The sequence below is a fragment of the Penicillium hordei genome, assembly GCF_028827395.1.
Source record: "Penicillium hordei strain IBT 12815 chromosome Unknown utg000005l_segment0_segment0, whole genome shotgun sequence".
Lineage (NCBI taxonomy): Eukaryota > Fungi > Ascomycota > Eurotiomycetes > Eurotiales > Aspergillaceae > Penicillium > Penicillium hordei.
The window spans coordinates 3,691,093-3,717,197 of NW_026623146.1; the positions used below are offsets into that span (position 1 = coordinate 3,691,093).

Genomic DNA, 26,105 nt, shown 5'->3' on the forward strand with positions numbered 1-26,105 from the left:
TGGGCAAACATGAGTCAACAGAGCGACTGAGACGGCCTCGAGCACTTTTCAAAACTTCAATTCTCACGTCTCCCTCAAACAACTTTTGTTTCGGTGACTGACGCAGGGAATCTGGTTGCGGACCCTAGACTTTGTGTCTATTATTTGTCCATCTCCCTGTCTTTGAAATTGTGTAAAAGATTGGAGAGCACGACAAGGATATTGAGCTTCGTCTTTCCACTATATTGTCGAATGAACGCCAGATATATAACCCAAGGCTTTTTCAGCTTGTCTTCGGCTTCCTTTTTGCACTCCCCCGGTATAATTTTACGCCAACATCCATCCAATATATCTGCTGGAGTGCAACTCAATCAGATCTGCGTCACTCAAAACCCCTGCCCTATCCTTTCTCATCTTTCCAATTCTCTTTATCTGGCTTTCCGACCCCAAGCAGCCCGATTTTGCTGGACTGCTCGGCAGTTGCGCCATATCGCTCTTGTTAAAGGATTTCTCCCTGGTGCAACATCGAGTCTGGCCAGGAGTTAGCTGAGAGGTGACTTGTGCAATCCGAGCCATCAAACCGGAACAATAGCTAGGCTGGCTTGAACGGGGCTCATATATGACCGGGAACCTTTGAGTTGTCATTGTGTGGTTTGACAAGAAATCAAACTTCCGATGTCTCCAGCCAACATTCTGGATTGACTCCTCCAACAATTTCAATGCGATTTGTCTTATCTCGTACGGCCAATTTCATGCCTTTGTGCTATTTTCATGAGTACGCCTCTCATCTCAGTTGAGGAAAGCAAGACAATTTCGAATAGAAGGATTGATCACAAGATTGGATTCTACAAACACAATTCATGCTGGTCTACAAATATCGTTGGAGAGTTCCCCCCACAAAGTTCGAAGGCCTGTCCTTCGTAGATTGACTTGGTGCATGACCTGCCTACGAGTCTCGGTTCGTGAGTGGGCAGAGAGCGACCCGGTGTCTTTGCGTCCCTTTTCCGTCTGTTGATACGCCAAGACACATGATGGAAAGAACTGTTGGCGTTGTAACGGTTTGCACAAGCCTTGCGATACGGTACGCCTTCGTCAATGTCGCTGTCATATTTTAATGCCGGTTCATGCTAACAACGCTTAGGTCCCAGAGGGGGTCGAGGGTAACCGATACGAGCTCCTGGCCTGCTTGTCCTGGGCTGAAGAATTCGGGAGTAACTGGGATAGCGGCTTTGGCCCCGAGAACGAGGATACGAGGCGTCCGAGTTCATGCTCTCTGATCGACGGCGTGGCGGCTTGTGTTCGCCACCTGGTCGCGTCCTTTGACAACTTTGTCAAGTCCCACCGTCGCGCCCACTCGCTTCCTGGCCCCCACTTAGCCCAAGTTACCGACATATACGGTTTTCGTGACGATACCGTGCAAATCGGGGATGAGAATGGCCTACAGAGCCATTTTCAACGAGAAGTCGGGTGAATTCTGCGTCATGTCCACTAGTTCCCAGCGCAGAATACCGAGGGACAGGTACATGAATATGGCGGGCCCACTTGGGAGCGTCGCAGTCAGGCTACTGCCATCATGCACAGATTCTGTCACAAATACTCCAAGTCCAATCGAGGGATAGCACATAACCAGTGAATCGCTCACCACGGCTATGGCAGAGCATCTATGGGAGGGACGAATGAATAATAGTCAATCCGCTCTCTGACTATTGCTTTGTGGTCACGAATTTGGGGATAAAGATGCGCATCGCAGTTCAGACTGTCCCACATGTTTTTCTTCAAAACGACTCTTTTAATCCAAGTACGTGGGAGCTCTACGAATCTTCAACTTACGCTTGGATATCGTCCATCTATCAAAGGTCATGCGGAACACCAGGTGCAATCTCTGTATTCTGTGTGGAATTTCGATATCCGGCTTCATGGAAGATCTTGCACCGCAGCGGCTTCAATGGGATAAGGAACCGATATTTTTTCACGGTCGGCTGACTCTAATTATGTCTAACCCGGTACATTATTCCCCAAGAATAACAATTGATGCGAGCCGAATACACTGGATTGCCCGATCATTTGGCGTATAGGAGGCAACAAAGGCGATACTGTTACCACAAAACCTATGGCATGACCTCCTGGGCTTGCATGTGTATTCGGCTTCATATGCAACTACGACGAAACCATATTTCTCAGAGGGGTGCTGGTGGGAAATGGGATATATCGGGAAAAGTGAGACCTCATCAACTACCAAGATTAGCAAAACTTGTATTTGGTCAAGGTGTGGAGAAAATCAATCTAGAATATCAACAAAGTCTCAGCAGTTCCATTTCCTATTTTCAGTAGAAATAGAAACATTTGATCACTACGAATAATAATACCTTTGAACACCAAACCGTTCAAGTCTATACCATATCAATAACCACCCTGCCACAATCGCCCACCGTCGCCTCTTCGGCTCATCCCCATTGGTGCTCGCCCTACACAGCACGGGCGACTGGATATGACCTGGCCGCCCTTTATCACCTTAAAACCTTGAAGCTATATGCCAATTTCAATTTCTCTTTTATTTGTAGGTAAAGTGGATACAATTAGAATGGTTGGCTGTTTATATGGCCTTATAGTGCCTTTTTCTTTTTAGACGTCTTTTGAAATGTCGGTCATATATATACATGAAGGCTGTAAAAAACATTTTTCTTTATATAATATTTGATAATGAGACTCCTAACCTCAGAACCTGAAAACCTTTGTGGAAGTGAGAGGAGATAACTGCGTAAAGTGCTGCCAGGCTCCATGGATCATCCAATGAGAGAATTATGTCCCGGTGGCACACTTAGTCGCCCGTACCACAAGCCCAAATTATCGGCCACCTCCGGTAGTCGAGCACATATCGAGACTACGGAGCCTCCGATCATTCTTTTCTGCAACATCTGGGGTAATGCCGTATCGCATCTCACCATGCCCAGAAAACCCACACCTGCGGCCAAGCAGCGGGTTCGAACTGGTTGCCTGATCTGCCGGAAAAAAAGAAGAAAATGTACGCGTCACGTGGGTTGCTCGTTTTTTTGCGATAGAACTGACGCTTTGACATTGTAGGTGATGAGCAGAAGCCAAGCTGTGCTAACTGCGAGGTTAAAGGCCTCCGGTGTAAATATAGCTCTGATTTGGCGTTTGTCCCGCAGCGCGAGGGAGCTATTTCCAGTGCGTCGAGACAAGGGTATCCCAATATTACAGTGAGTACTTGACAATGGATTTAATTTTTTTTAGTCTACTTGACGATGTGATATGGATGTGAGGTTGATTTTGATCAGTTTGTCGATGACTCGCCCCTTGCAGCAGTAAATAAAGAGAAACCAAAGGCCCCGCAGCAACTTGCAGATGATTCCCAGAGCGATGGAAATACTGGTTTCTCTTTAGACGAATTGCAATGTTCAGCTGATGGCCCAGACGATACCGGGGATGCACGTCGTCCATTTGACTTCCAAAACATACTGTCATCGACAGTCCCCAGTGTTGACTTCTCTGAGTCTCCAATCCGCTATACCAGTGAACAGAGTGCGCCGGGTACTCGATACATGAACAGTGCTCCATATTTTGGATACAGATCTGTCACCAGGAATAGAACAGCCGAAGGACGGGTAGCCCTTGCAAGTGGCAGTCATGAGACTGACTTGCTTCGACATTTCCGTTACCATGTTGGTCCTTGGATCGATACTGGGGACCCTGAGCTCCCATTTGGACTGCAGGTCCTTCTGCTCTCGCGAACTAACAGAGCTCTACAAGCCGCGGTCCTTGCGCTGGCTGCAGGTCAACGGCTTATCGTGGCAACCCCGAATAGCAAGGACCTTGAAAGTAGCCAGCAGTTCCGAAAGGAAGCGGAAGAGAGTCTAGCGCTTGAATATGATCTAGCTAGATATGCTGGCCATACCCTCTTGATGCTTCAAGATGCGCTGCCTGCTGGACCGCAACAGTGGAGAAGCCTATTAGTTGACAGGATAGAGCATATCAGTGACTTTGCGTCACGGGCAGTAGGAGAAGAGGTTGGGGATGCTTTGCTGTGGCTTTACTTTCGACTCGGTAGGGCAAACGCTACTGTTCCCAACAAGTTAGCTAGTAGACTAACAAGGCGCCTTTTGCAGATCTCGCAGGCTCAATATCCTCTTCAAAACCGCCGCTTATGCCCTTTCCATCATTATTACGACGAGATGGCACCTTCTTACACCATCAACAATCCATGCGCCCTCAGACCGTCAATTCCGTGTACAAGCACATACTGTGTCTTTTGGGACACTGCTTAACCATAATACACGGTGATCGAGAAATTCCTTCTCCCCATACAGCCACATCACCAAACCTGACAGCATTACCATCTTTACGACAATCGCACTCCTTATCACAATGGACTTTCCTCTGGTCAGACTGCCAGAAATGGTACAACGAGCGACCAGTAAACGTGCAACAGATCGTGGACATCCGCGGAGGCGAAGCCGATCAAATTGACCCTGACCACGACTCCTCATTTCCTATCCTCATCTACACGACGCCAATGGCGCTGGTCGCCAACGCTGTCTACCATATGATTTCTCTCTTATTGCTTACGCATAAACCGCGACTGTTGAAATCATTGCCCGGACCAAGGTCCGTCACCTCGCATATCTGGCATGCCCAGTCAATCGCCGGGATCGCGGCAAGCAATGACTCCCCCGAACAATGGGATCCAATATTGGTTGCAAGTCTTCTCACTATTGCGAAAGAGATGACACACAAATCCCAACAGGCCGTTCTACTAGAACGTTTTTCCAGGATCACAGCCACAACGGGGATCAAGCTTGACCGAGAAACTAATGCGCTTCAAGCGGCGTGGAACCTGGCGCGATACGAGGAGGAATTTGACGATGAACCTGACTCTATGATTTCATAATATACCCTCAACACCCTTCTATTACTCTTATTTTCCGCCCCATTAATGGCACCGTATTTACATCGTATCATTTCATACCTTCATTCCATGTCATACGCAAAGGGAATGCTCTGCATAGCACCCCGTCGCTGCACACACATAGCAGCAGCAGAGTTCGCCTTCGAAACCGCACCCTCAATCCCATCATCAAACGCCCCAATACTCTGTCCTGTCGCCAAGAAACGCGCCACAGCAGTCGCAAAATACCCAACAAAGGTATCCCCCGCCGCAGTAGTATCAACAACCTTCGCAACCTTAACACCAGCAACAAGCCCACTCCGACCCGACTTCGTCGAGAAATAAACCCCCTTCGCGCCCAGTGTAATAAGAACAATCTCAACGTCCGCCCGCTCATGGAACCGCGGCGCCAATTCCTCAGGCCGTAACCCATCCCCCTCAACAACATCCCCAACAGGAAGACCCTCAATGGACCTCGCCATCTGCACAACCTCCGTCTCGTTCATAATAAGCACCGCGGTGCCACGCAGCGCAGAAAGCGGAATCCCCTCTGGAAACACAGGCGCGGGGTTAAACACCACCTTCGCGCGGTCCTCGACAGAACCATTGAAATACTCCAGCAAACCCAGCGTCGTGCTGCGCGGGATCTCACCCTGCAACACAACGATATCGGGCGTAGACGGGTACCTCTCTAGCGCAGCGAGAATGTTTCCAACATCGCTCAGCAATCCGGCATGGTTTGCGCCTGGGACAACGAGAATCCTATTCTCGCCGCCGATGGCTTCTTCGACAATAATGCTTGCGGACCCTGTCTGCGCAACGGTCGACTGTTCAATGGATTTTGTGTCGACGCCGGATTTCTCGAGTGCTGGTTGGAGGAGGGTTGTGTAGTATGGGTCCTCGGCGCCGACGGCGCCGATCATGTTCACGGAGACATCTTGGGTTGTTTGTGATGTGAAGGAGGAGCGGCCGCAGGCGACGGCTTGGTTTCCGCCTTTCCCGCCTGCGGAGACGGTTAGGGAGGTTGCTGTGAGGGTTTCGCCTGGTCCTGGGCAGCGCGGGGTTGCTGTTACGAAGTCGATGTTTAGGGAGCCGATTATGGTGATTTGGGGTTTTTTGGCGGATGGTGGGGTCGTTGTTGGGGTTGTGTTGGACATTTTCGTCGGTTGTGGTGGTTTGGTGTTTGGTGTTTGGTGTTCGGGGGGTTTAGGAGCTTTAATGTGGGCTTGCGCGGGTGGGATTCAATTGAAGGATGTATGAGGGTTCAATTGTTTCAATATATGTCGCGCCGCGTGACCTTTGTTTTTTTTGCTCGGTCGGGATCTTAAACTTCGGTATGTCATAGCCCCATCTCCCCACGTCCCGAGGTCTGGATTGCCTGATGTGGTAGCCGTAGGCTATGTTTTTCCCGAATAGGCTAGCTCAAGGGTTGATTTCTGGGATGTTAGTAAAGTGTGATCTGATCTTACAATGGCTCTAACTGAACATGTTTGTTACGCGGGATGCTCTACTATGAGATCCCCCATCTGCTCTTTCTCTCTCTTTCTTCTCTAGCTTTGTTATTCTCGTTGAAATGCACCCTTTCTCCATTGACCGACCTGGCACGTAACAACTTTTACTGTTAATTTATCTAGATATATAGTGCTATCTGACAGAAAGTTCGTGGACGAACAATGTATGGTATGAATGACCGATGTTGAGAACCCTCACTAAAAATAACAAAACCCGCTTTCTCAATCAATACCTGGTTTCTACCATATATTCGGACTTGACATTGCACAATCTAGCCTAGCTGAGTGAAATGGATTTCGTTGAGCCTCTCGAAAACGATGTTATGACATCGACGATACTTGCTATTGATCCTCGGCAGTGTTGACAGCTAGAATTGGAATTATGCACAGCTAATTTTGGTCCACTACCATAGTCACCCCTGCCACGGATGATCACTATGTCTTTATGTAGGCCGCGACAAATACATTGACCGCAAACAGATAAGGTATGCCCCGTTCTGGCCCAGTCTATTCGGGGGATTCGAGGGGGAAAGCAATGGTTTTGGAACAGCACTCCAAAGTGGAGAAAAGGGTTAGAAATGGACCAACCACAAAGGCAGCTACACCACAGGGCACCAAGCCAAGAGTCGAGAGACCAGTAGAAACGAACTTTGCTAAAGCTGACACCGATGTGGCCAATCACAGTCTTGTAAGCTTGGATAAATAGCATTGATTAGCTGCGAGATTCTGCGGTGACCCAAGCAAGCGTTCTACGGGCTACAGTTTTGCTCCGCTTAAAGTGAAGAATCGAAGCACGTCGACTTAACTACACCTTATTCTAGCCCACACACTATGGTAGTGGATAGATTTAATATAATCAAAGGCGTTCTGCTCGCTCGGCCGGTCAAGGCATCCAGATTCTGTGGTTGAAGCGCCATGGCTGCATCCTGTACTGCATCTCTATGCGGACAGGACCGCCCGAGTGACGTGGCAGGCAACCCAATAGTATACCAACAGTATCAGACCGGTTTTTTGAAAGCTCATAGTGTGTCTACCTAGAATACATTGTCATAAAATTCCAGGTGTGTTGTAATTGGCAGCCATGTGATCACCAAGCTCTTCTAGGTTGAACCTTCGTATGAAGCATAGATTATGCTTACACTTAGTCTCTGACGAATCCTGTGTCCATTCAGCTTCGCTCAAAGGGTCTTAAGTTTGAAGGGAGGAGGTGTAAGCACTAAATAACTATCTCCTAGCCGCTTAGGTAAAGCCGTCAATCAGCTAGCTGAAAAGACTCTTTAACCCCTTCATGCGCCTTTTCAATGGCTTATCTTATAACACTCAGTTCTCTTAATCTTCCTCATGGCGAGTTTGAAGACATCACCAGCCTCCGCCTCCCGGTCTGCGACTATATATGTAAACTCAGGGGAAACGGACCCCAATGACCCACAATCATCAGCCAAATTGTTTGTGCCAAAGGAGGTGACAAAATACCAGCTCAAGGGCCTCAAAGCTTACTTGAAAGACAACCTTCAGCAATGCTCCACCTCTCTCAGTCGAGTACTCATCATGCAAGTAACCACCAGTCATGATCCTAACTCCAAATATAAGTATTCCTTCTAATACAATTCAGTGCGATATGCGTCGACTCATCGGAGCCGTGGCTCCTCGAGGCTCTCAATTCGTACATGGATGGCCTACCTTTACGCCTGTTTAACTATGTCAATTTCCAAGGCCAGGGCCAAAGTGCAGCTGCAATGCCATATCACGACGATGACGAAATGAGTATGTGTGATGCATACGTTCAGTGCAGCACGAACATTTTACTAAGAAATTGTAGACTTCTCCTTTCTCCTCAACTACCCCTCAACAAATTCCAGTCACGCCAACACGCGAGCGCTAGTTCTGGATTTTGAAGACCAAAACATTAGCTTTCAAGGAGTGGCGGCATTGACGCTCCCATCATCCAGATTGGATGAATCTCGAAGTCCCGATGAGCCCTTGATCATCCTATACATGGCTAACAGCGCCATGCTACCTCTTATTGAAAATCATTGGGGTGGGATAGAAAACTCATGGAGAATGAATCGCCTTCTTCGGTGCCCCCTCTGGTTATACATCGACCTGCTCCAGGCATGCGGCCACTGGTCCGACGTGTGGGGGGTGGCGGCACACGACCTGGCTTGGCGCAACACGCAGGCATACCGAGAGACCTCGAGAAGCTCGACATTGCGACTCACCCGGAGGTTGCACAAAGCTACATCGAACGTCATCACACTACGCGAGAACCTGAGGCTTCACATATCATCCACCGAGCAATTTCGGGAATACGTCGAGAAGAAGCAGTATCAGCCATTTCCGATGCCAGATGATTACCAGACCACGCTGAGCGAAAGAACGGGCGAGTTACTGCAGGATCTTCGTCATCACTGGGCAACTTCAGACGTTATCCTCGAGCAGTTCAAGAGTCTGATGAGCTTGGTACGAATGAACACCAACAGAATCGTTTTCAAAGCTGACGATCGGACAACAGGTCTTCAACACGGAAACGGTGGCACAAGGACAAGCAGTTGCCCGTCTTAATCTGCTCGCTTTCGCCTTCTTGCCTTTGTCTTTTGTAACTGTGAGTATAGTCGACGCGATAATGACACGAGCACTGATCATTCTTTTATAGGGCATATTTGGAATGACAACCTGGACAATATCTGCGATCTGGTACCCTCTCTGGGCGTTTGTTGCCCTCGTTCTTCTCACCATCGCTACATACATAGTGGGCAAAATATTGGTTGAAGACCGAGGAGGGTCATCTTGGTTATCGCGTCTTCATTGGGGTCCTGCACAGAGCCCTAGGGCAGACGTTGAATCGCGATCCGCTCAGAAACCTCTTGAATCGGCAGCTATAGCACCAACTGCGGTTGTTACAGCCAAGATGCGTCCATCAGCAATGGCGCAGACTTCACTTCAGCGAATGGGCAGTTATGGACGTAATCAACGTGGATCGCGGCGGGCGAAAAGACAAACTCAACTTGCTGAACGGGACGCACATGCTATTACTCCTCCCTCTGGTCAGCCCCATCGCTCTCTACGGACTAGTCACCTCCCATCTGTCGACTTAGTATCGTCTGATATGGTAGACGAAAATTCCGGAGGTGAATTCAACACAGACCCGGACGAGACCTCTGCTACCTTTCCTCCTAGTCTTCCTGAAACAACAACCGTATCAGACGCACAACCCGCTGTTGAAATAAATCGCCTCCACTATGACAATGGGGAAGAAGGGTCTGGTGTGAAAAAACATGTGGCATTCCAGGATTATAGAGGACCCAGAGCTCAAGTGGCGGGGAAATCGCACGGAAGACACCAAGAAGGACTGGATCTAGCATACAATCCCAACACTGAGACCGCAGAGATGTACGACACGGAGATACGACCTCCAGTGAAGCAGAGGCAGCGCCGGCGGGAGAAGTCTACACGTCAGCAAGGCACGTTTCAACAGAGTCTCGATATAAGTGTCCACGAGGCTGAAATGCCGCGCCCTCTTGAGATAGTGCCTTCTAAACCAGATCGCACGCATCCACAATCGGTTGACCTGAGCACCAGAGGTGTATTAGAAGATCCAGAAGAGAGAATGAGGCCAGCGGAATTGGTGCAATCGGCATCTAAACGTTATAGCGCATATAGAGTAGGGTTAGCTTTGGTTGGGAATACCCAGAGCGACGCCAAGTGAAGATGTCTACAGTACATTTTGGTGTTTCAGAAGATAGTGCAAGAGAAAAGGACTGCATGGGCATTGAAGCCCAGCATTGCAGGTATTGGGCACATATGATTGTCACAATTCATTGCTCTAAACCGTGCTGGATATAAGAGGTCTTTTCTATGGGGGAATGGGGTAATTAACAATGGATGGATCGACATTGCAGCCTAATTGCATTCCATACTGCGATAAGGCTAAACAGGGACTAGTTTTGAAATTGACCCCATACAGATTAGCATGGTTCTTGTTGGTGCGATAAAATTCATGTGCCTATGAATTTCTCAATACTATCAATATCAAAATACAGCAAGAAGCCAACCGCTGAGAAAAATGCGATCATCGCTGAAGTAGCTGCTTTACATCTTTATAATCTGGCCTACATGCCGGGAGTGTCCCTCTGAGATTTCCCTCCCTTGCAATGACGATGTTTAACACACCATTCGAGGAAGGGATCGATTGAATCCTTGGTCTTGCTTTTTTTCGTAGGAGTGCCAATTTCGCCGAATGAAGGATTCCAGCGGCAAAAAGACTAGCTTTACTTCGGCTTCGGAACACATCAGTAAGTACTCGACTCATATTCATACATGTCCGCTGCTTTAAAGAAGCCAATAGGCTAACATATCGGAAACTAGCTCCTGCTCAATAACTCCCTGACCAGTAACCCAATACTCCAATCCATGCAAAAGCAAACCACTCAGTTCATCTTGACCTGGAACAAATACCGCTGTCGGATCTGCGCAACATCATACACGATGTACTCATTATAGTACAGACCATGACTTTCACTCTGGGTGCTGCCGATAGCCACATCAGGCATCGTCACGCCTTCCAACGCTGGACTCAAACATCCAGCATCCTTCCACCCACCAGGAATATTCGATCCCTTTCCGAGTGTCGCAATCTTGCCCTCGTCGTGCGCTCGCTCGCCAGCGTTGTAGTCGCTGTCTTCAAGCTCTAGCATGGGAGCACCGAGCTCCGCATCGCAGAGGAGAAGTAATCCCATCCCTCGACTGTTGTAGGGACAACAGTAATTTGCGGATTTGCTCGATGTATCGGCTAGATACACACCCTTGCCGAACATGTATCCGTTGACGGGTGCTTCGGGCGGTGCGATGCGAAGACCTTGGCTGAGGATACCACCGAAGTTTGTGCTGCGGGATCCGTGCCAGAGGAGGCGGCGGTCGCCGTTTGGGATGTTGGCGTAGGGGGATGCGTTGAACCGGTCGTTTTCGCCTTGCCGCTCGATGCGGAAGATGTTCACGACCTTGTAGCTCATATTGTGTGTCTGACCGCGAGAGTTCTGGAGGTAGTTCTCGAGTTCGACGAACTCGTTTGATTTGTGGTCCACTAGGCGAGGTCAGTTGTGTGAGATATTCCAGGTTTAGTAATTTAATACTCACGTTCTGTCATCTCTTCCATACCCAGACTCTGGAACTGGCGATCAAGCGGGTGGGTGTCATCGTGATCTTCCTTGGACGATACCATGATTTCATTCGCAACGTCCATGTCAGTTAGTGCCTCTAGCAAATCGATTTCTTTCTTGATCTGCGCGTTCGTGTTCAAGGTAGGGGGCCGATGGCGACCAAAGACGTGGGGAATCAAGGTAAAGTATCGGTTGCTTAATGCCTCTATGGCATTACCATATGGTAGCCCATGTTTTTCTTGTGCCAAGGTTGGTGTAGTCATGAGCTCGGAAATATCTTTCAAAACCAAAAATCCACTTTTCAATGTCCTGTCGCTCAGCTTCCCCAATGGCAGTTTGTGGACATCATAGGACATTGCGGCCAAGGTGTCGAGGACGTTTTGTTTGTTGAAAATGAAAGACATAAGGTTTTGAAGCCCTTTAGATAAAACGCTCTCGGCAGGGGGGTTATCATCCTCTTCCTTGATAGTTTTCTCCTTTTTGACGGGCTCTGCCTCATCGTCATCCTCCTCGTAGTTGCGCTCAAGGAACGTATACTTTCCGTTTTTAGGAGTATCCAGCCGATTCGCCCATTTGAGGCCCGACTTATCTTTGAACTTCTTCTCATATTGCTGCATCGCGGCTGCCAAACCACCGTCCCCAAGACAGGCTGACTGTCCATGCTCCCCAACTCGACCCCAACGTGTCCAGGCAAAGTACTTCGAGTTTGCACCGACCAACAATTGGACGCGATAAAACTTGTTGGCATTGCTGGCAGCCACAGTCTGGCTCAAGGTAGCATCCCAGATGAGGCCTGCGCTGTCAATGTAGACCTTGGGGTCTATCACAAGGGGTGTCAGTTTTTCTCCCACACCTGAGCTCTCGCATTGCAGACTTACCCTTTAGTTTACCCAGTTCCTCGAATCCATCATCAATTGGGACATTAAGGGCCTTAATGGTTGTCTTTTGAATGTCCTTTGTCTTTTTGTTGGAACCTTTCTTCACAGGGTCTTCATCCGCGCCTCGCTTTTTGGTTGCAGGCTTCTTATCCTCGGAGGACTTGGCTTTGCCATTTGTGCCATTCTTCTGTGTGTCGTTTGTTGCTTTGTCGGCATCGTTTTCAGTAGAAGCCGCATTCGCTCCTCGCCTCCTGGTAGTACGCTTGTTGTCTATAGGAGGAGATGCGGTATCATCCGCAGACTTGTCCTGCGTGTCATCGTCTGCCTGGGGCGTCTGATCGGCTTGGCTGAAGGAATACTTTGACTCCGGCAACGGTTTCTTGGCTTTGTCTGATTCAAGGAGCCACAAAAGTGGCACAATATGACAATTGGCGAGCTCGGAAGCTTGTTTGTCTAGTTGATTGGTCAATAAAAGGGTCCCGAGCTTGTACAGTGCCACCTCTAAAGTTTGGAACAATGACTGCTGCTTGCCATCGAACACTGTCTAGACCTGTCATTTCTGAAAACGGGTGTGCCGGGGGCCAAAACATCTCACACATGATTGCTATCATCCTCAACACGGTTTGTCACGGATTTGAGTGTTGAGATAAAATCACATGGACCATTGAGAAAGTGCATAGGGGTTTCAAACTTCCGAGATTGTGTCTGTGGTTCTGCACTCACATTTGGTAGTTTGCTTCTCCACATCCTTCTCAGTGGTCACCAGATGGGTACAATAATCTGTGACCGACGTGCTGAATATCGCTCCATTCTTCTCGATGAGCGCTTTTAAGTCCGCTGTGAGTAGCATAATCGTCAACATACAAGTTGCGGCAGCTATACAAAGTCCGCCTTGGGAATAGGGGCTCATACCTTGTCTCAGATTGGGAAAAGTCCCGCCCACGGTGATGACAAGCTTCTTGAAACTTTGAACTGACATGATGTTGCTCAATTGTAATAAAAAAGAGGACTAGGTATGAGTAGTAGAAAATAGGAAGGTAGAATGTGAAAGTTGAAGAGGGAAGGGTCGAGTGCGAGGTTGTGTACAAGGTAAGAGGGGCTTCCCAGGTGGGAGCAGACAAAATTAAAAATGAGCAAGATGTGATGAAAAGGTATAACGGGGCAGATGAAGAAACAAGTAGCCTTTTAAATAAAAAAAACACATCAGAGGTTGTTACGCAGTTAAGTTGTCTGGCCTGAGGGATGTGGCAGAAATGAGGCTGCTGCCTGGGTTAGCGTCAGGCAGCACAAGGCAGCACACCCTTTTTTGTGGAGAACAGTCGATCTATCCAGGTTGGCTATAGAGATACATGTAACATATATGTAATAACTACATCAAATATAATTATAATGTTAATGCGCTGACTATTGACTCAATTACTCACTATGAAGGCTGCCCAGGAAAAGCAACCTTGGGACTACTTGACAGAAAGCTGGTGTACGAACAATGTAAGGTATAGATGACCAATGTTGACAACTAACGTATTTCCCCGGGCGAGCTGCGCAGTTCGGAACACATAGTAAATGCAATAAATTACAACTTGATATCCTAACAACCACAATTGTGTTTTATTTCATTGTGAGCTGATAGCTTTCGATAAGCATATTTAGTATCATATATTAATTTCGAGCAAATCGAAAACTTGCATTATCACGGTATCGAAAATTATACCGCTAAGTCTAGAAATATATATATCTCAGTCACTAATTTATTAAATTTCCTAAAACTCCCTAAAGGCGCTAGATATAATATAAAGAGTATTGGGCTAAAAGGCAAAGCCACATTAGGCCACTGTTGTTAAGATATCATGTTGTAATTTATCGCTTTTACTATGTGTTCCGGACTACGTAGCTCGCCCGGGAAATACATTAACTAAAATGACAAAACTCGCTATTTCAACAATCTGTGCGGACATTGATGACGAACTGTAATATGCACTTTTGTATGGTATGCCAGGTACCCAAGGTCATATGATGTTTCCGGTTTAATACCTGGTTTCTACCATGTATTCGGACTTGGTATTCGTTCGACATTACCTATTATTAGGCTATAATATTATATCTGCTAAAGTGCTCACAACTATAGAGTATATAAAGATCTATAATTGTTGGAGGTCACGTGACCTCGCCTGCTTGCTCCCAGTACAATTAGTCTCATAGTAGCTAGTGCTCTTCCTTTCCTAATGCAACATGACATTTTCCAGTGCACTACAATTCTCATATTAGTAGTCCTACTAGATCTATCTATCAATAATATAGGATTTAAATTCTTTTATACTCTCCAAAATATCTTGAAATTTACTTGCTAATATCACACACGGGTGCCCATTGCCCGCTTACATAAGGCCCATGGGCAATATCGCAGTCTAATTGCGCTAGGCGAGACATGACCCCTATACAACGTGTCGTACGGAGAAACCGAGGATATTGACAGATCATTAGACCAGATCAATAACGCGCTCCCCGGGCTCATAACCTGTTAGAGTCTACTAGGTAGATGAGATCATGAAAGGCACAATGTAGTATTGTGGGTGGTTGTATGTTGTCCAGATGGATGTAGGAGGAAAGAGAGAGCTAGTCTACTACTATGGGAACATGTGACACCTGAGATTTCAAACAAAGAACCTGCGAGCACTGATATTTCTGGACCCTGAAGGTGCAAAGTTCGACTAAGTATCTTCGGGGGGTTTCTTTCTTTTTTTCCCCTCGTAGAGATTGGCACAATCGACTAAGTTAACAAGAATCGGGAATCAAGAATCAAGAATCGAGAATCGAGAATCGAGAATCAGGGTTCGGGGTTCGGGGTTCGGGTTCTCGCTGCTTACCGCTCGTCCTCGTTACTCGAAAGGGGAAAGGAACAAGCGTGAAACATTATTGCATATTGACATAAAGCTGGTATACGAACAATGTATGGTGTATATGACCAATGTTGACAACTCTAAAATGGCAAAACCGGTTATTTTAACAATCTATACGGATATTGACAACTAACTATAATGTATACTTCTAACTATATAGTATGCCTAGTACCCAATGTTACATGATGTTTCCGGTATAATACCTGGTTTCTACCATGTATTCGAACTTGGTTTCGACACATATCACCATCACTTTAGGCTGTCCGCTTTTAATGTGCGACATTCTAAGCCTTCTTCCCGATTGCGAGTCAGGAGGCCGACTAGTGTAATACGCCTTGACTGGCCCGCCTGATTGCCGGCAATTCCAGGCGGCAGCTAATTTTCACCCGAGGTTGGCAATGTTGATCAATAATCATTAATATTTCACAACGACGCTTGGTATGCCTGGCAGGATGTGGAGGGCTTAGTGGAAATAAACTGACCATATAGGTACATCCCTGGGACGTGAAATAGAGAGTATCAAACTGGATTATTACATGTGCTTCGCTGTTAGAGAAACCATGTTTAAGCTCCCGACTCTCGCACTATGCGCTCTTCTTTGCGCAACGGCCCTCATTTCACCAGCAGCTGTGGATGCAGAGGGATCCTACCTTTGGCAGCGTCCTCGGAGCAACGAAGCCAATTCTTATGCTCAAGCAATTGAACACCAGCATGCTGGTAACCTGAATGGCGGGCTGTTCGCTACTTGGGAACACCACTACACCTTAGGCCCACAGACCAATTGATAGTTCTTTAGTACTTTTGTTTTTACTGGCCACTCAATGGTGCCCCAAAAATGGTTTCCACTGACTCTCACTAACCCTTATCCGCGAGAATACATTACTCGCGGGAATGAACGATTGTCCTTGCCCAACAACCAACCTCCTTCTCCGCCTAACTCTGCTGAAGACCACAACTACCAATTGACAGTTCCTTCGCCCTCTTTCCTGTTTACGCTTTTATTAGTATTCCATTCACCTGGTCTACATATATAGTATGCCTCCTCTTGGCATGGGTGAACTGTTTGCCCTGACTGAATTACTTGTTTAGGTGACATGCAAATAACCAACGTAAACTATACTTCGTAGGTTCAACAGATTGCTTGACTGTTGACCGTTTATCGTGTTTTTTGTTGCGCCACGACCTAACAGATACCGATTGGTTTGGCAAATAACAAAGTCGAAGGGTTTTTATATTCATCACTCAACGGAATTTAAACTCGGTTTCAACATTGAACGACAGACGCCGTTATGGAAAGAAATGCGTGGAGGCTTCCCTTCCGGTTGGATCATATCATTATTGCAGCGCATTGAATAGCCCGTTGCTATCACGTGGCTCGTAGTCAAGAGACAGTGATCCCTATCGGAGGACGTTCAAACTAAAATCCTCTTCCAACCCGTGTGCGAACACATCCATTCCAGCGACCACTCCCCCGCCTGTCCAACATTACCAACAACGATCCACTTCTTGTCCTTTGTCTATTTGAATTTGGGGTATTGTTCAACTACCCAATCATACTCCATATTGTTGACTGTGGCACGCTTCCCATCCAGAACCCCAGTGGCTGCAACAGCTGCAGCCCCAGTGCAGGTGGTAAACAGTAGTTTTCCAGCGGCAACATGACGCTGAATGGACTCGACATACTTCGGTGGAATTTGGAAATGGGTCGGGTTGGGCCCGGCTGTTGTAGTTTAGAGGAATGATTGGTAGTTATTTCAGAGGGAAACATGAGGTTATATATACAACAATGAGCCAAGCTGATTTCCAATCAACTTTATCGTCCGTACAGACTAGACTTCCGCAAAGCCCAACTTTGGGCCCAACCCTTGGGCTCGAAACTCGCAAGTGGGCTTATTTCGAGCCCATTTTATGCAAATATATGCAACCTTTGTATGAAAATTACCTATTTAGGGTAGTTTACGCACAATCGAGGGCTTTTTCTGAAAAAAAACCCCCACGCGGACCCACTTCAATGGGTCGAGACCGAGCTTTGCGGAAGCCTAGTACAGACACCTCGGAGTTAATACCGACGGTGCGGTTTGGTGCACCAGCTTCATATCACGACACCGCCAACCAAGAGACAGTCCAGCTCTGGGCAGCCATCCACGGTGGTGGTATGCACGAGTGATGAAGCACTTGTGAGCGGAGAAACCGGCTCCCTTATTTCTCCAATATGATGGAACACAAAATCGGGCACTCGTGCGAGGGCTTCTTCGAGGTCTGGGCCGAAAAAGCTCACGGCAGTCATAAGTTGTTTTCTAGCTGAATTAAGCAAGCCGCATGGACCTATGACATCAATTGCTTGATCGTCGAATACCAAGCAACCAAAGTGGATGGAGTCATTAAGTGTATGGATTTAACGTATGGGTGCGATGACGAGGAATGGGGATTAGTAAATGCAGAACAGAAAATTGAAAATACAGCTGGAAAGATTGTTGGGGTTTAATACTTGAATTCTTAGTAAACAATGCCTCCCTACCGAGTTTTTGTGCTGTCCTTATCTCTTTCTGGACGCTTGATTGCTTCTGACCCTGAGAATTTTACGAGGTTGCACTTTGGGTAAACCTGCGTTTTCCGATTGGTTGTGACACGCCCGATGCTTAGTGCTCGGAAGCTGGAAGCTTCGCCAGAGCTTTGAAATTGAGAAAATTTACAAGACATCTGCTCCTTCGGAGTTCAGATTGTTATTTAGCTGGAGTGTCCACCCGTCTACTGTGTATCCACATAAACTACATGGGCGTGGAAAATATATCCCACCGATTGAGCGGTCACATTCCAGGATAGCCCCCTCTACCCAGCTGTCTTAATCCATGTGCGGGCCGACCACGCTCCACTATTGAGTCTAAAAGCCTAGGGTGAGAAAGGCTTCTCCGAAATGGGACACATGGACATAACTAAGTATCAAAATGGGAGATGGTATTCTACCGCTTATGGCTGGATAATTCAGAGATTCAATGGCGTATTGTTTTATGTATAGTAGAAAAAGACAGCTCTTAACGAGCTCAACTCCTATTTATTTCGCATCGTCTATAGTAACGAAATCTACGTACTCAATTGGCTATGCCCATACTAGTCCGTACTGTAAAGGAAGCCCGGTTGCCAGAGCCCCACGATCTCAATACCCTGAAGAATAGCGGACAAGTCGAGGACTATTGGGTCCGTAGTCCCAAGACCGACGGCTATGTAACTCGCCGATGGTTACCGACTATTTACGGGACGCAATAGACGGATTTATTTTCGCCCGCCGGTAATCCGCTGACTCAGCGGTATGCAATAATTTTGGTAGTTGACAGAAAGCTGGTGTACGAACAATGTATGGTATAGATGACCAATGTTGGTTACTTTAACTAAAATGACAAAACCCGCTATTTCAACAGTCTATAGTTGCGGATATTGATAACTAACTGTAATATGCACTTTTGTATGGTATGCCTGGTAGCCAATATCACATGATGTTTCCGGTATAGTACCTGGTTTCTACCATGTATTCGGACTTAGTATTCGACAGTAGTATTAAATGAGACAAGGTTTAACGAGCACCAACTAGCACTTATCTCGTTCGGAATTTTCGGCCGTTGCTCGATCCGGTTTCAGGGAGGCGTATGTCTTCCGAGGGTAGTTTCGGTATGGGTGATTCCGGTACCTTGGCCATGTGGAAGACTCCAAATATTCAAAGTCCAAACAATGCGAGGATATATAAAATGCAATGTATAACTTGACTCCTCTTCACCTCGGTAGGAAGTCACAACAACCTTTTCGCCCTCTTTATTTCACCTTTCCCCAATACTTTCCCCCATGATGGCAGAGAAGCAAGGTCATATCAAAGTGATTATTGTGGGGGGTTCAATAGCAGGACTGACACTTGCGCATTGTCTAGAACAGGGAGGAATTGACTTCATTGTCCTGGAGGGTCACCGTGAAATTGCTCCTCAGGTCGGCGCCTCAATTGGTCTCTTACCAAACGGTGCCCGCGTGCTGGATCAACTTGGGATATGGGATAGCATTGAGAGGATAACTGAACCCTTGAAAAGATTCAGGGTCTGGACAGGAGATGGTAAACTTTTGTCAGAAGGAGACGTTCCAGAGCTTATACAAGCACGGTATGATGCAGTTTTGAAACAATGTTAGGTCACTGCTAAATCGATACCTAGGACTGGATACCCAAGCGTATTCCTTGACCGTCAGCTTGTGCTCCAGGTGCTTTCCGACCGCCTCCTAAATCCCTCAAGGGTCCTTCTAAGGAAAAGGGTTGTATCAGTGGACCACTCTGCTGTGGGTGTCACCGTGCATTGCAAAGATGGTTCACAGTACACAGGCGATGTTGTGGTTGGAGCAGACGGAATCCACAGTGTGATCAGAGAAGAAATGTGGCGTTATTGCGAGGGGCGCGATGGCTTGGAAATTGTGGCCAAAGACAAGAGAGGTGCGTGTTGCAGGGTTTTACTCCCAACCCTCTCCTTCCTTCACTTTCGAGCATCTTCAAGGCCTTGGTGTACCTCAGCTGACACCGACCAACCCACCAGCCATAACAGCAACGTTTCGATGCTTATTTGGCATCTCATCTTCCATACTAGGACTAGTCCCTGGGGATGCGCATCGAGTATGGAACGAAGGATGGTCCGCTTTGGTAATCATAGGAAAGGAGGGACGCTGCTTCTGGTTTATATTCGAGAAACTCGATAAGACATACACAGCGGGGAATATCCCAAGGTTTAACAAAGCGGACGAGGCATCATTTGCTAAAACCTACATGGATCGCTGCCTTATCGGCACTTTGGCCTTCAAGGATCTCTGGGAGAGCAGAATCACCTCTTCTCTGCTCGCTCTGGAAGAAGCTCAGCATGAACATTGGACGGTGGGTCGATTTGTTTGTATAGGAGATTCCATCCATAAGATGACCCCGCACTCGTGAGTCCCTGGCACTGCCAAAAGTTGTGTTTTTGTCTGACCGCTATCGCAGAGGGCAGGGTGGGAACAACGCTATTGAAAGTGCAGCTGCTTTAGCCAATAGTATCATTGAAGCCGAGAGATGCGAAGCCAGTGGTATCTCATCACTAAAGGCAATAACTCGCTCTTTGGAGCTATATGAATCGAGTCGTCGATATCGGGCCAACGAAACGTGTGCAATTGCAAGCAAGCTTACGCGCATTGAAGTAATGGAAGGCCTCATGGGCAAGTTTATCTGCAAATATGTGTTGCCACGTCTTGGTGATAAGGTAGCCGATGAGGCCTGTGAAGCCATTGTTGGAGCCACCAAACTGAACTATCTCCCAGTTCCAAGGAGATCACCAAGTGGGATGATGCCATTCGACCCCCACATGGGCCTGGGGCAATCGGAAGATAAACTGTACCGTGCTGCATTTGCTCTCCCCTTTTTAGCAGTTGCATGCTTCGCAGCATTTTGTCCCATTTTACAACCTTCTTCCAGCTTTCCTGGATTGCATTCTTTGAATGGCATAACCAAGGATGGATTGGCAGGTGTCATTTCCCAGTTCGCTGGTACTGACCCAGTCCAAAACTGCTACTTGGCGACTTACCTTGGAGGTCTTACCGCTGTGCAAACCATCTGGGCTGTTGAAAGTGTGCGGCGTGGCAATCGCGGACTATTGTCATTCCTTTCGCCCTTAGTCTTAGGCTGCCTTTCCCAGTCCAAGGGCATCTGCTTTGTTGCACCTTTGTACAGTTTTATCCACTATGTTCAGACTCCGCAGGAGATCTATCATGCTGCGGACAATCGCATGGTACCAATAAGCCACGCCAAAGCAGTCATACCGGCTATTGTTTTTGGTTACATAGCGCCTACCATTGCTCTATTCTTGCCCGTATCTGCTGAAAGGCGTGACATGATCATCTTCGTTTGGCGGTTACACCCTCTGTGGACTACCATAATACACTGCATAGTCAGATCGACTTTCAGGGATACTACGCAGCGTGATAGGATCCGAGCACCCACTACCGATATGCCCCATCTACGCCGCACCTATTTGCTGTTTGCGGTTCTCTCTGGCCTCGCCCATACTTATGCCTGGGTCACATCTCCAGTCCCACTACAGACGTTTCTTGTGAGCAACATGTTATCATTCCCACTTCGCACTGCTATTCAATCCGGTAAATTCGAGCAGTGGCACCAGCTTAATCAAGCCATTGTTTTTGGCTCTGGTCTCCTATTTGGATTGCTTCACTTTCGAGATATGAAAAAGGCAAAGAAGGTACGGGTGGGGTGGATCAAGGTGCTTTGCGTATTTGGTGGAACATTGCTTTTTCTTGGGCCTGGCTCTACATTGGTCTTGGTGTGGGCTTGGAGGGAGGAGATCTTGGCTTCAGCACGCCCAATTTTAGGCTAGCGTTGTCTACAGTATGTGACTGAAAGTTTGCGCGGGTTTGCAGTGATTAGAGTTATAGATTCAATCTGTAGTAGGTCAATCAATCAATCAATCGAAGTTCTATTAACCTGTTGCAGCCTAACTAGTATCGCAATGGCTATGCAGGCGCTTCTTTCTAGTTAAAGCAAGAAGTCGTGCCCCGTACGCCTGATCCTGGCCCAGTAGAAAAGTGAGGCTGGTTCTAAAAGAGTAAAAGCACGAGCCTATTACATGTGGCCCAAACCCATGATCCCGTAGAACCCGTACTACAAATGAGATATTCAATGCTAGAGAGCAACGAATACAAAAAGAATGCGTGGATGCACTGTTAGAGTCTACAGAGTAGATGAGATCATGGAGCAGCACAATGTAATGTATTGTGGATAGTTGTATGTTGTACAGGATGATGTAGGACGAAAAAGAGAGCTAGTCTACTACTATGGGAACATGTGACACTTGAGAGTTCAAACATCCTCTTCTCACACTTCATGTAGACGTCCCCGTATCAGTAACCCTGCCAAGTAAGTACTAGGCAGGATGGAACCCCCTTTCCCGAGCTTCTCACTTCAACCTCAATTGCTGTCCATTGCTGTTCACTGCCTAGACAGAGAGCGTGTATTCGAATAGCTGAGCGAAGCTCTTTCCTTAAACGTAGTAGCAAGCATTAGGTAGCACCCAGCGTCTTTGGGACCTTGCTCCCTGATCTCAGGGTCTTCAGTTTCAATATCGGACTCTCCTTGCTCAGCATATTGGAACTGAGCAAGCAGCCCGGCTTGGTATATGAATTTAGCAACGTAGCGGGTTGCCAGCGGGTCTGATACTATAGTATCATAATCGGACAGTTCTCTCACTCCAGCCTTGTGCAACTAGTCAAAAAGCCTCTTTCTTATTTCGCTCAAAGTCTCGCATTGAAGCAAGAAATGCTTCGGGGTTTGAGACCCCTCTCTGCAGGGGCATCTGCCAGAACCCACCGCATTGATCTTGTACAAGAAGTGCTTTAATACAATTCGCATTGATCGCATTTGTATCATGACCGATGATCGCGGTTTCAAAAGACATTCGTATAAACACAGGGTCTTCTTTTTCGGCCATTCTACTAAGCGCTTTGTGGGCTGAGAAGTCCTCTCATTCTCCCATTGTTTCTTCCAACGGTCCTGGATACGCCCTCGGACTATCCGTTTCGGAGGATGGTCGGTTTATCCGTTCTGGTCCCGCCGCCGTTCGCACTTCCCGCACAGTTACAGTACGCGCTACTATCGGCAGCTTCATTGCCAGGCACCCCGACGTGAGCGGGGATCCAGCGGAGGTGGTAGATGTTGAATATCGCGATCGAAGGGTCCGCACGTGCGCGTATATAAGCCCGAGCACGTACTGACCGGGTGGTCGTTGTGGGTTTTGCACTACCTGGATGGCGGCCTGGCTGTCTGAGAAAAGTACCCCTTCTCGAGCCTTTGTGGGTTCTCCTTGTTATGTTTGATTGTCGAATACCAAGTCCGGATACATGGTAGAAACCAGGTATTATACCGGAAACCTCATGTGATATTGGGTACCAGGCATACCATACAAAAGTGCATATAACAGTTAGTCATCGATGTCCGCACAGATTGTTAAAATAGCTGGTTTTGTCATTTTATTTAGTTAGAGTTGTCAACATTGGTCATCTATACCATTCATTGTTCGTACACCAGCTTTCTGTCACATGATACAGGACTCAGTTTTGTCCTTCGGCATCGAAACTCCACTGAACTATGTACTTTTCATCACAAATCCATAACTACTCGGCCCATTGTATGGCCGGCCATTTCTGTGGATATGAGGCTGATCATAGAAGTACTGTATGGAAATTGAGTGCCGAGGTGTACTTAAGCGAACAGTATCTTGCCGTACCAACTAGCGAGGACAGTGTGACTTCCATCTAGTCCTAGATCTCTCTTGGTATAAAATATTACCGTATTAATACTTCCTTCATGGTTATATTGTGGTGGATCCTGCTTCGGACGCACCTGTGAACCTTGTGCTGTGAGCGCGGACTTTCCGCTTTGGGGCATGGGCACCGCTCCGGTGGCGTACTTCTTCCCGCCCCCGACACGGAAGAGCCCGCAACAACCTGCCAGCGAGATGAATGAGACATGAGAATCATTCACAATGGAGCTGACTTTCTTAGTTAGTCGAGATGGAACAAATGTCAAAAGGGGACATGCACGGCGTGCGTGTAACTCGTGTCGTCACAAAAAGGTATCGCATTCTCTCCCAGATGGCTAAGCCCTATAAGAACTGGAATTGTATGCTGATTTCGCCAGAAACGCTGTTATCACAACATCTCCAAAGAGCAATTAGCTGATGGGTCTTCTTCACCCAACATCTCTGGCCTCACAAGTAGCGAAAGTCCTGCATCTCAGGTTTCAAGACGGGATGCAGCATTCCGAGATAGATCTGCATCCCCAAGGCGTGAGCGGCCAAATGGGTCTTCGCTTCAGGATGTGGTGCAACAAGGGGTCAAATTCATTGCCGCTGATGCAGGTCCAGCTGCAGAGGTCGATCAAGAATCTCGTCGTTTTGCGTGTGACTCACACCCTGTGGCGAGTCTCATGGAACAGAACGAGTCAAGGTTGAAAGAGGGTCGATCCCATAAAGGGGACGTTGGTGCATGGTTGGGTGCCGAGGAGAGTTCCATTGACCAGAGCGGAACCCCTCACTCTTCACAGACGGCACTAGGGACCCATGTTCACCCCGACGGGCTGCCCCCGAAAGACTGCGAAGAGGCCTTGGTAGACATCTATTTTCGTCGGATACACCCATTACTTCCTCTTTTTGACGAAGACAGTGTGCGAAACCAGCATAGAGACGGTAAACTTCCTCTACGGCTTGTGCAAGTAATTTGTCTTATTGCAGCGAAGGACCAGGGCGCGATGCCTTTCCTATGCCTGGGTCCCAATTCAAACCCCCTTCCACTGGAGAAATTCAGCAACATCCTCTACACTGATGCCATGCAAAACATCTCGAGAAGAGCAGAGAAGAAAGAACTTGCAATACAAATTTTGGCCCTTCTCTCACTACACGAATGGGGCTCCACTGGATCCGAAGATTGTTCTTTGAATCTAGCCCAGGCTATTCACAATGCCCAGACCATGGGGTTGCATTTGCTGAGGCCAGATCAACGCTCTGGTACATCTTCCAGGGGTCTCTTCTGGAGTTTATGGAGTCTAGACCGATGGAACGCTGCTATGAATGGGAGACCTCTGATGATACACGACGGAGACTTGAGCCAGGGGGTGGACGACGTTGTTTCAACGTTTCAATCGCCGTTTCGTGTCTGGCTTCGAATTGCCGATAAGCTCGGGGCAGTGATTCACTTCTACCGACCGATCATGAAAGGCGTGGATCAGAGTGAACTCGATCTTCCCTCCTTTGAGGACATTGTGGAGGACTGTGAGGCTTGGGGCATGTCCCCAGACCTGCTTGGTATGAAACGTTCCGTTCTCCAGTTGCAACATTGTCTAACCCCCCGACCGACAGAGTCCCTCGAGCTTGTTTATCATTCGGTGATTATTCTGTCAACACATTCTAGCGGATTGCAAGGCCGATCACAGCCACAAGCATCAAAAATTCGACAAAGTCATTCCATCCTTACAATTGCGTCTCTCAGTTGCAACCAGAATATTCGGGATTTTCTGCCGCTTCCCATGATCGGTTACACCATCTCGCTCGTATTCTCGGTCACGTATAAACAGCTGAGAGAAAGCAAACTACCAAGTGCGCGCGACACAGCCATTTCCCAAATTCGTCTATTTCACCGATGTCTCAAGAAAATGCGCACCACATGGTGGTCAGCTGCTGTAATGACTCGTCTAGGCCAGCGTGTGTTGAACAATATCCAATCTACCATAGACCAGGAACGTTCCACAGATCCAGAAATCAATATCACCCGACTAAACTCTCAGCAAGGATCGAGCCATGTATCTTCACAGCCAGTTATTTCCACTGATAATATGCAGTCGCACTCGGCTATCGATATTCCGCACGTGGCAATACGGATTAATGCAGATCATCAGAGTACACACCCTCTGACTGATGATCTATTAGGGTCAGATAAGCCTTCGAATTTTGAAGTAGACGGCACCCCATTCTTAACAGCAGCTGAAATTGAGGATTTCGATACCTTTTTTGGCAATTTCCTTGATGTCGGTTTTCCAAACTCCGCGAATGATCAATTGTTACTAGATCTGGACATGTCCGACTTCGAATTTGTTCATCCCGATCTGGCTTGATGGAGATTGCACAGAAATGAAATGTCCTTGAACAAATATACGCCTGATCACATAATGTATCATTTCTATGCATCGAAGTCTATTTACTGTAATAAGTCCAAAAGTATAATAA

The 26,105-nt window shown here is 47.4% G+C and overlaps 9 protein-coding genes across 9 annotated transcripts; 6 read left to right on the forward strand and 3 right to left on the reverse strand.

The window, feature by feature from the left end:
• Positions 1–1,010: 1,010 nt before the first annotated feature.
• N7537_010236 (uncharacterized protein) lies at positions 1,011–1,450 on the forward strand (the record flags this gene model as incomplete). Its single annotated transcript, XM_056901290.1, has 2 exons — positions 1,011–1,037; positions 1,121–1,450. 2 exons carry the CDS (start codon positions 1,011–1,013, stop codon positions 1,448–1,450), a joined length of 357 nt encoding a protein of 118 aa, XP_056749958.1.
• Positions 1,451–2,922: 1,472 nt separating this feature from the next.
• On the forward strand, positions 2,923–4,885 carry N7537_010237 (uncharacterized protein; the record flags this gene model as incomplete). The annotated part of the gene is made up of 4 exons (XM_056901291.1): positions 2,923–3,001; positions 3,061–3,197; positions 3,276–4,041; positions 4,104–4,885. 4 exons carry the CDS (start codon positions 2,923–2,925, stop codon positions 4,883–4,885), a joined length of 1,764 nt encoding a protein of 587 aa, XP_056749959.1.
• An 80-nt stretch (positions 4,886–4,965) lies between these two features.
• Positions 4,966–6,039, reverse strand: N7537_010238 (ribokinase; the record flags this gene model as incomplete). The annotated part of the gene is made up of 1 exon (XM_056901292.1): positions 4,966–6,039. The coding sequence occupies one exon, from the start codon at positions 6,037–6,039 to the stop codon at positions 4,966–4,968; it is 1,074 nt and encodes a 357-aa protein (XP_056749960.1).
• A 2,021-nt stretch (positions 6,040–8,060) lies between these two features.
• Positions 8,061–10,099, forward strand: N7537_010239 (uncharacterized protein; the record flags this gene model as incomplete). Its single annotated transcript, XM_056901293.1, has 4 exons — positions 8,061–8,157; positions 8,213–8,853; positions 8,906–8,995; positions 9,047–10,099. The coding sequence occupies 4 exons, from the start codon at positions 8,061–8,063 to the stop codon at positions 10,097–10,099; spliced, it is 1,881 nt and encodes a 626-aa protein (XP_056749961.1).
• Positions 10,100–10,820: 721 nt separating this feature from the next.
• On the reverse strand, positions 10,821–13,406 carry N7537_010240 (uncharacterized protein; the record flags this gene model as incomplete). The annotated part of the gene is made up of 5 exons (XM_056901294.1): positions 10,821–11,473; positions 11,527–12,369; positions 12,428–12,880; positions 13,151–13,264; positions 13,340–13,406. 5 exons carry the CDS (start codon positions 13,404–13,406, stop codon positions 10,821–10,823), a joined length of 2,130 nt encoding a protein of 709 aa, XP_056749962.1.
• A 2,478-nt stretch (positions 13,407–15,884) lies between these two features.
• Positions 15,885–16,109, forward strand: N7537_010241 (uncharacterized protein; the record flags this gene model as incomplete). The annotated part of the gene is made up of 1 exon (XM_056901295.1): positions 15,885–16,109. The coding sequence occupies one exon, from the start codon at positions 15,885–15,887 to the stop codon at positions 16,107–16,109; it is 225 nt and encodes a 74-aa protein (XP_056749963.1).
• Positions 16,110–16,659: 550 nt separating this feature from the next.
• On the reverse strand, positions 16,660–17,611 carry N7537_010242 (uncharacterized protein; the record flags this gene model as incomplete). Its single annotated transcript, XM_056901296.1, has 4 exons — positions 16,660–16,722; positions 16,743–16,841; positions 16,872–17,044; positions 17,431–17,611. 4 exons carry the CDS (start codon positions 17,609–17,611, stop codon positions 16,660–16,662), a joined length of 516 nt encoding a protein of 171 aa, XP_056749964.1.
• Positions 17,612–19,161: 1,550 nt separating this feature from the next.
• N7537_010243 (FAD-dependent oxidoreductase) lies at positions 19,162–21,707 on the forward strand (the record flags this gene model as incomplete). The annotated part of the gene is made up of 4 exons (XM_056901297.1): positions 19,162–19,463; positions 19,515–19,786; positions 19,848–20,271; positions 20,324–21,707. 4 exons carry the CDS (start codon positions 19,162–19,164, stop codon positions 21,705–21,707), a joined length of 2,382 nt encoding a protein of 793 aa, XP_056749965.1.
• A 2,163-nt stretch (positions 21,708–23,870) lies between these two features.
• N7537_010244 (fungal specific transcription factor domain-containing protein) lies at positions 23,871–25,993 on the forward strand (the record flags this gene model as incomplete). Its single annotated transcript, XM_056901298.1, has 2 exons — positions 23,871–23,960; positions 24,026–25,993. The coding sequence occupies 2 exons, from the start codon at positions 23,871–23,873 to the stop codon at positions 25,991–25,993; spliced, it is 2,058 nt and encodes a 685-aa protein (XP_056749966.1).
• Positions 25,994–26,105: the final 112 nt, after the last annotated feature.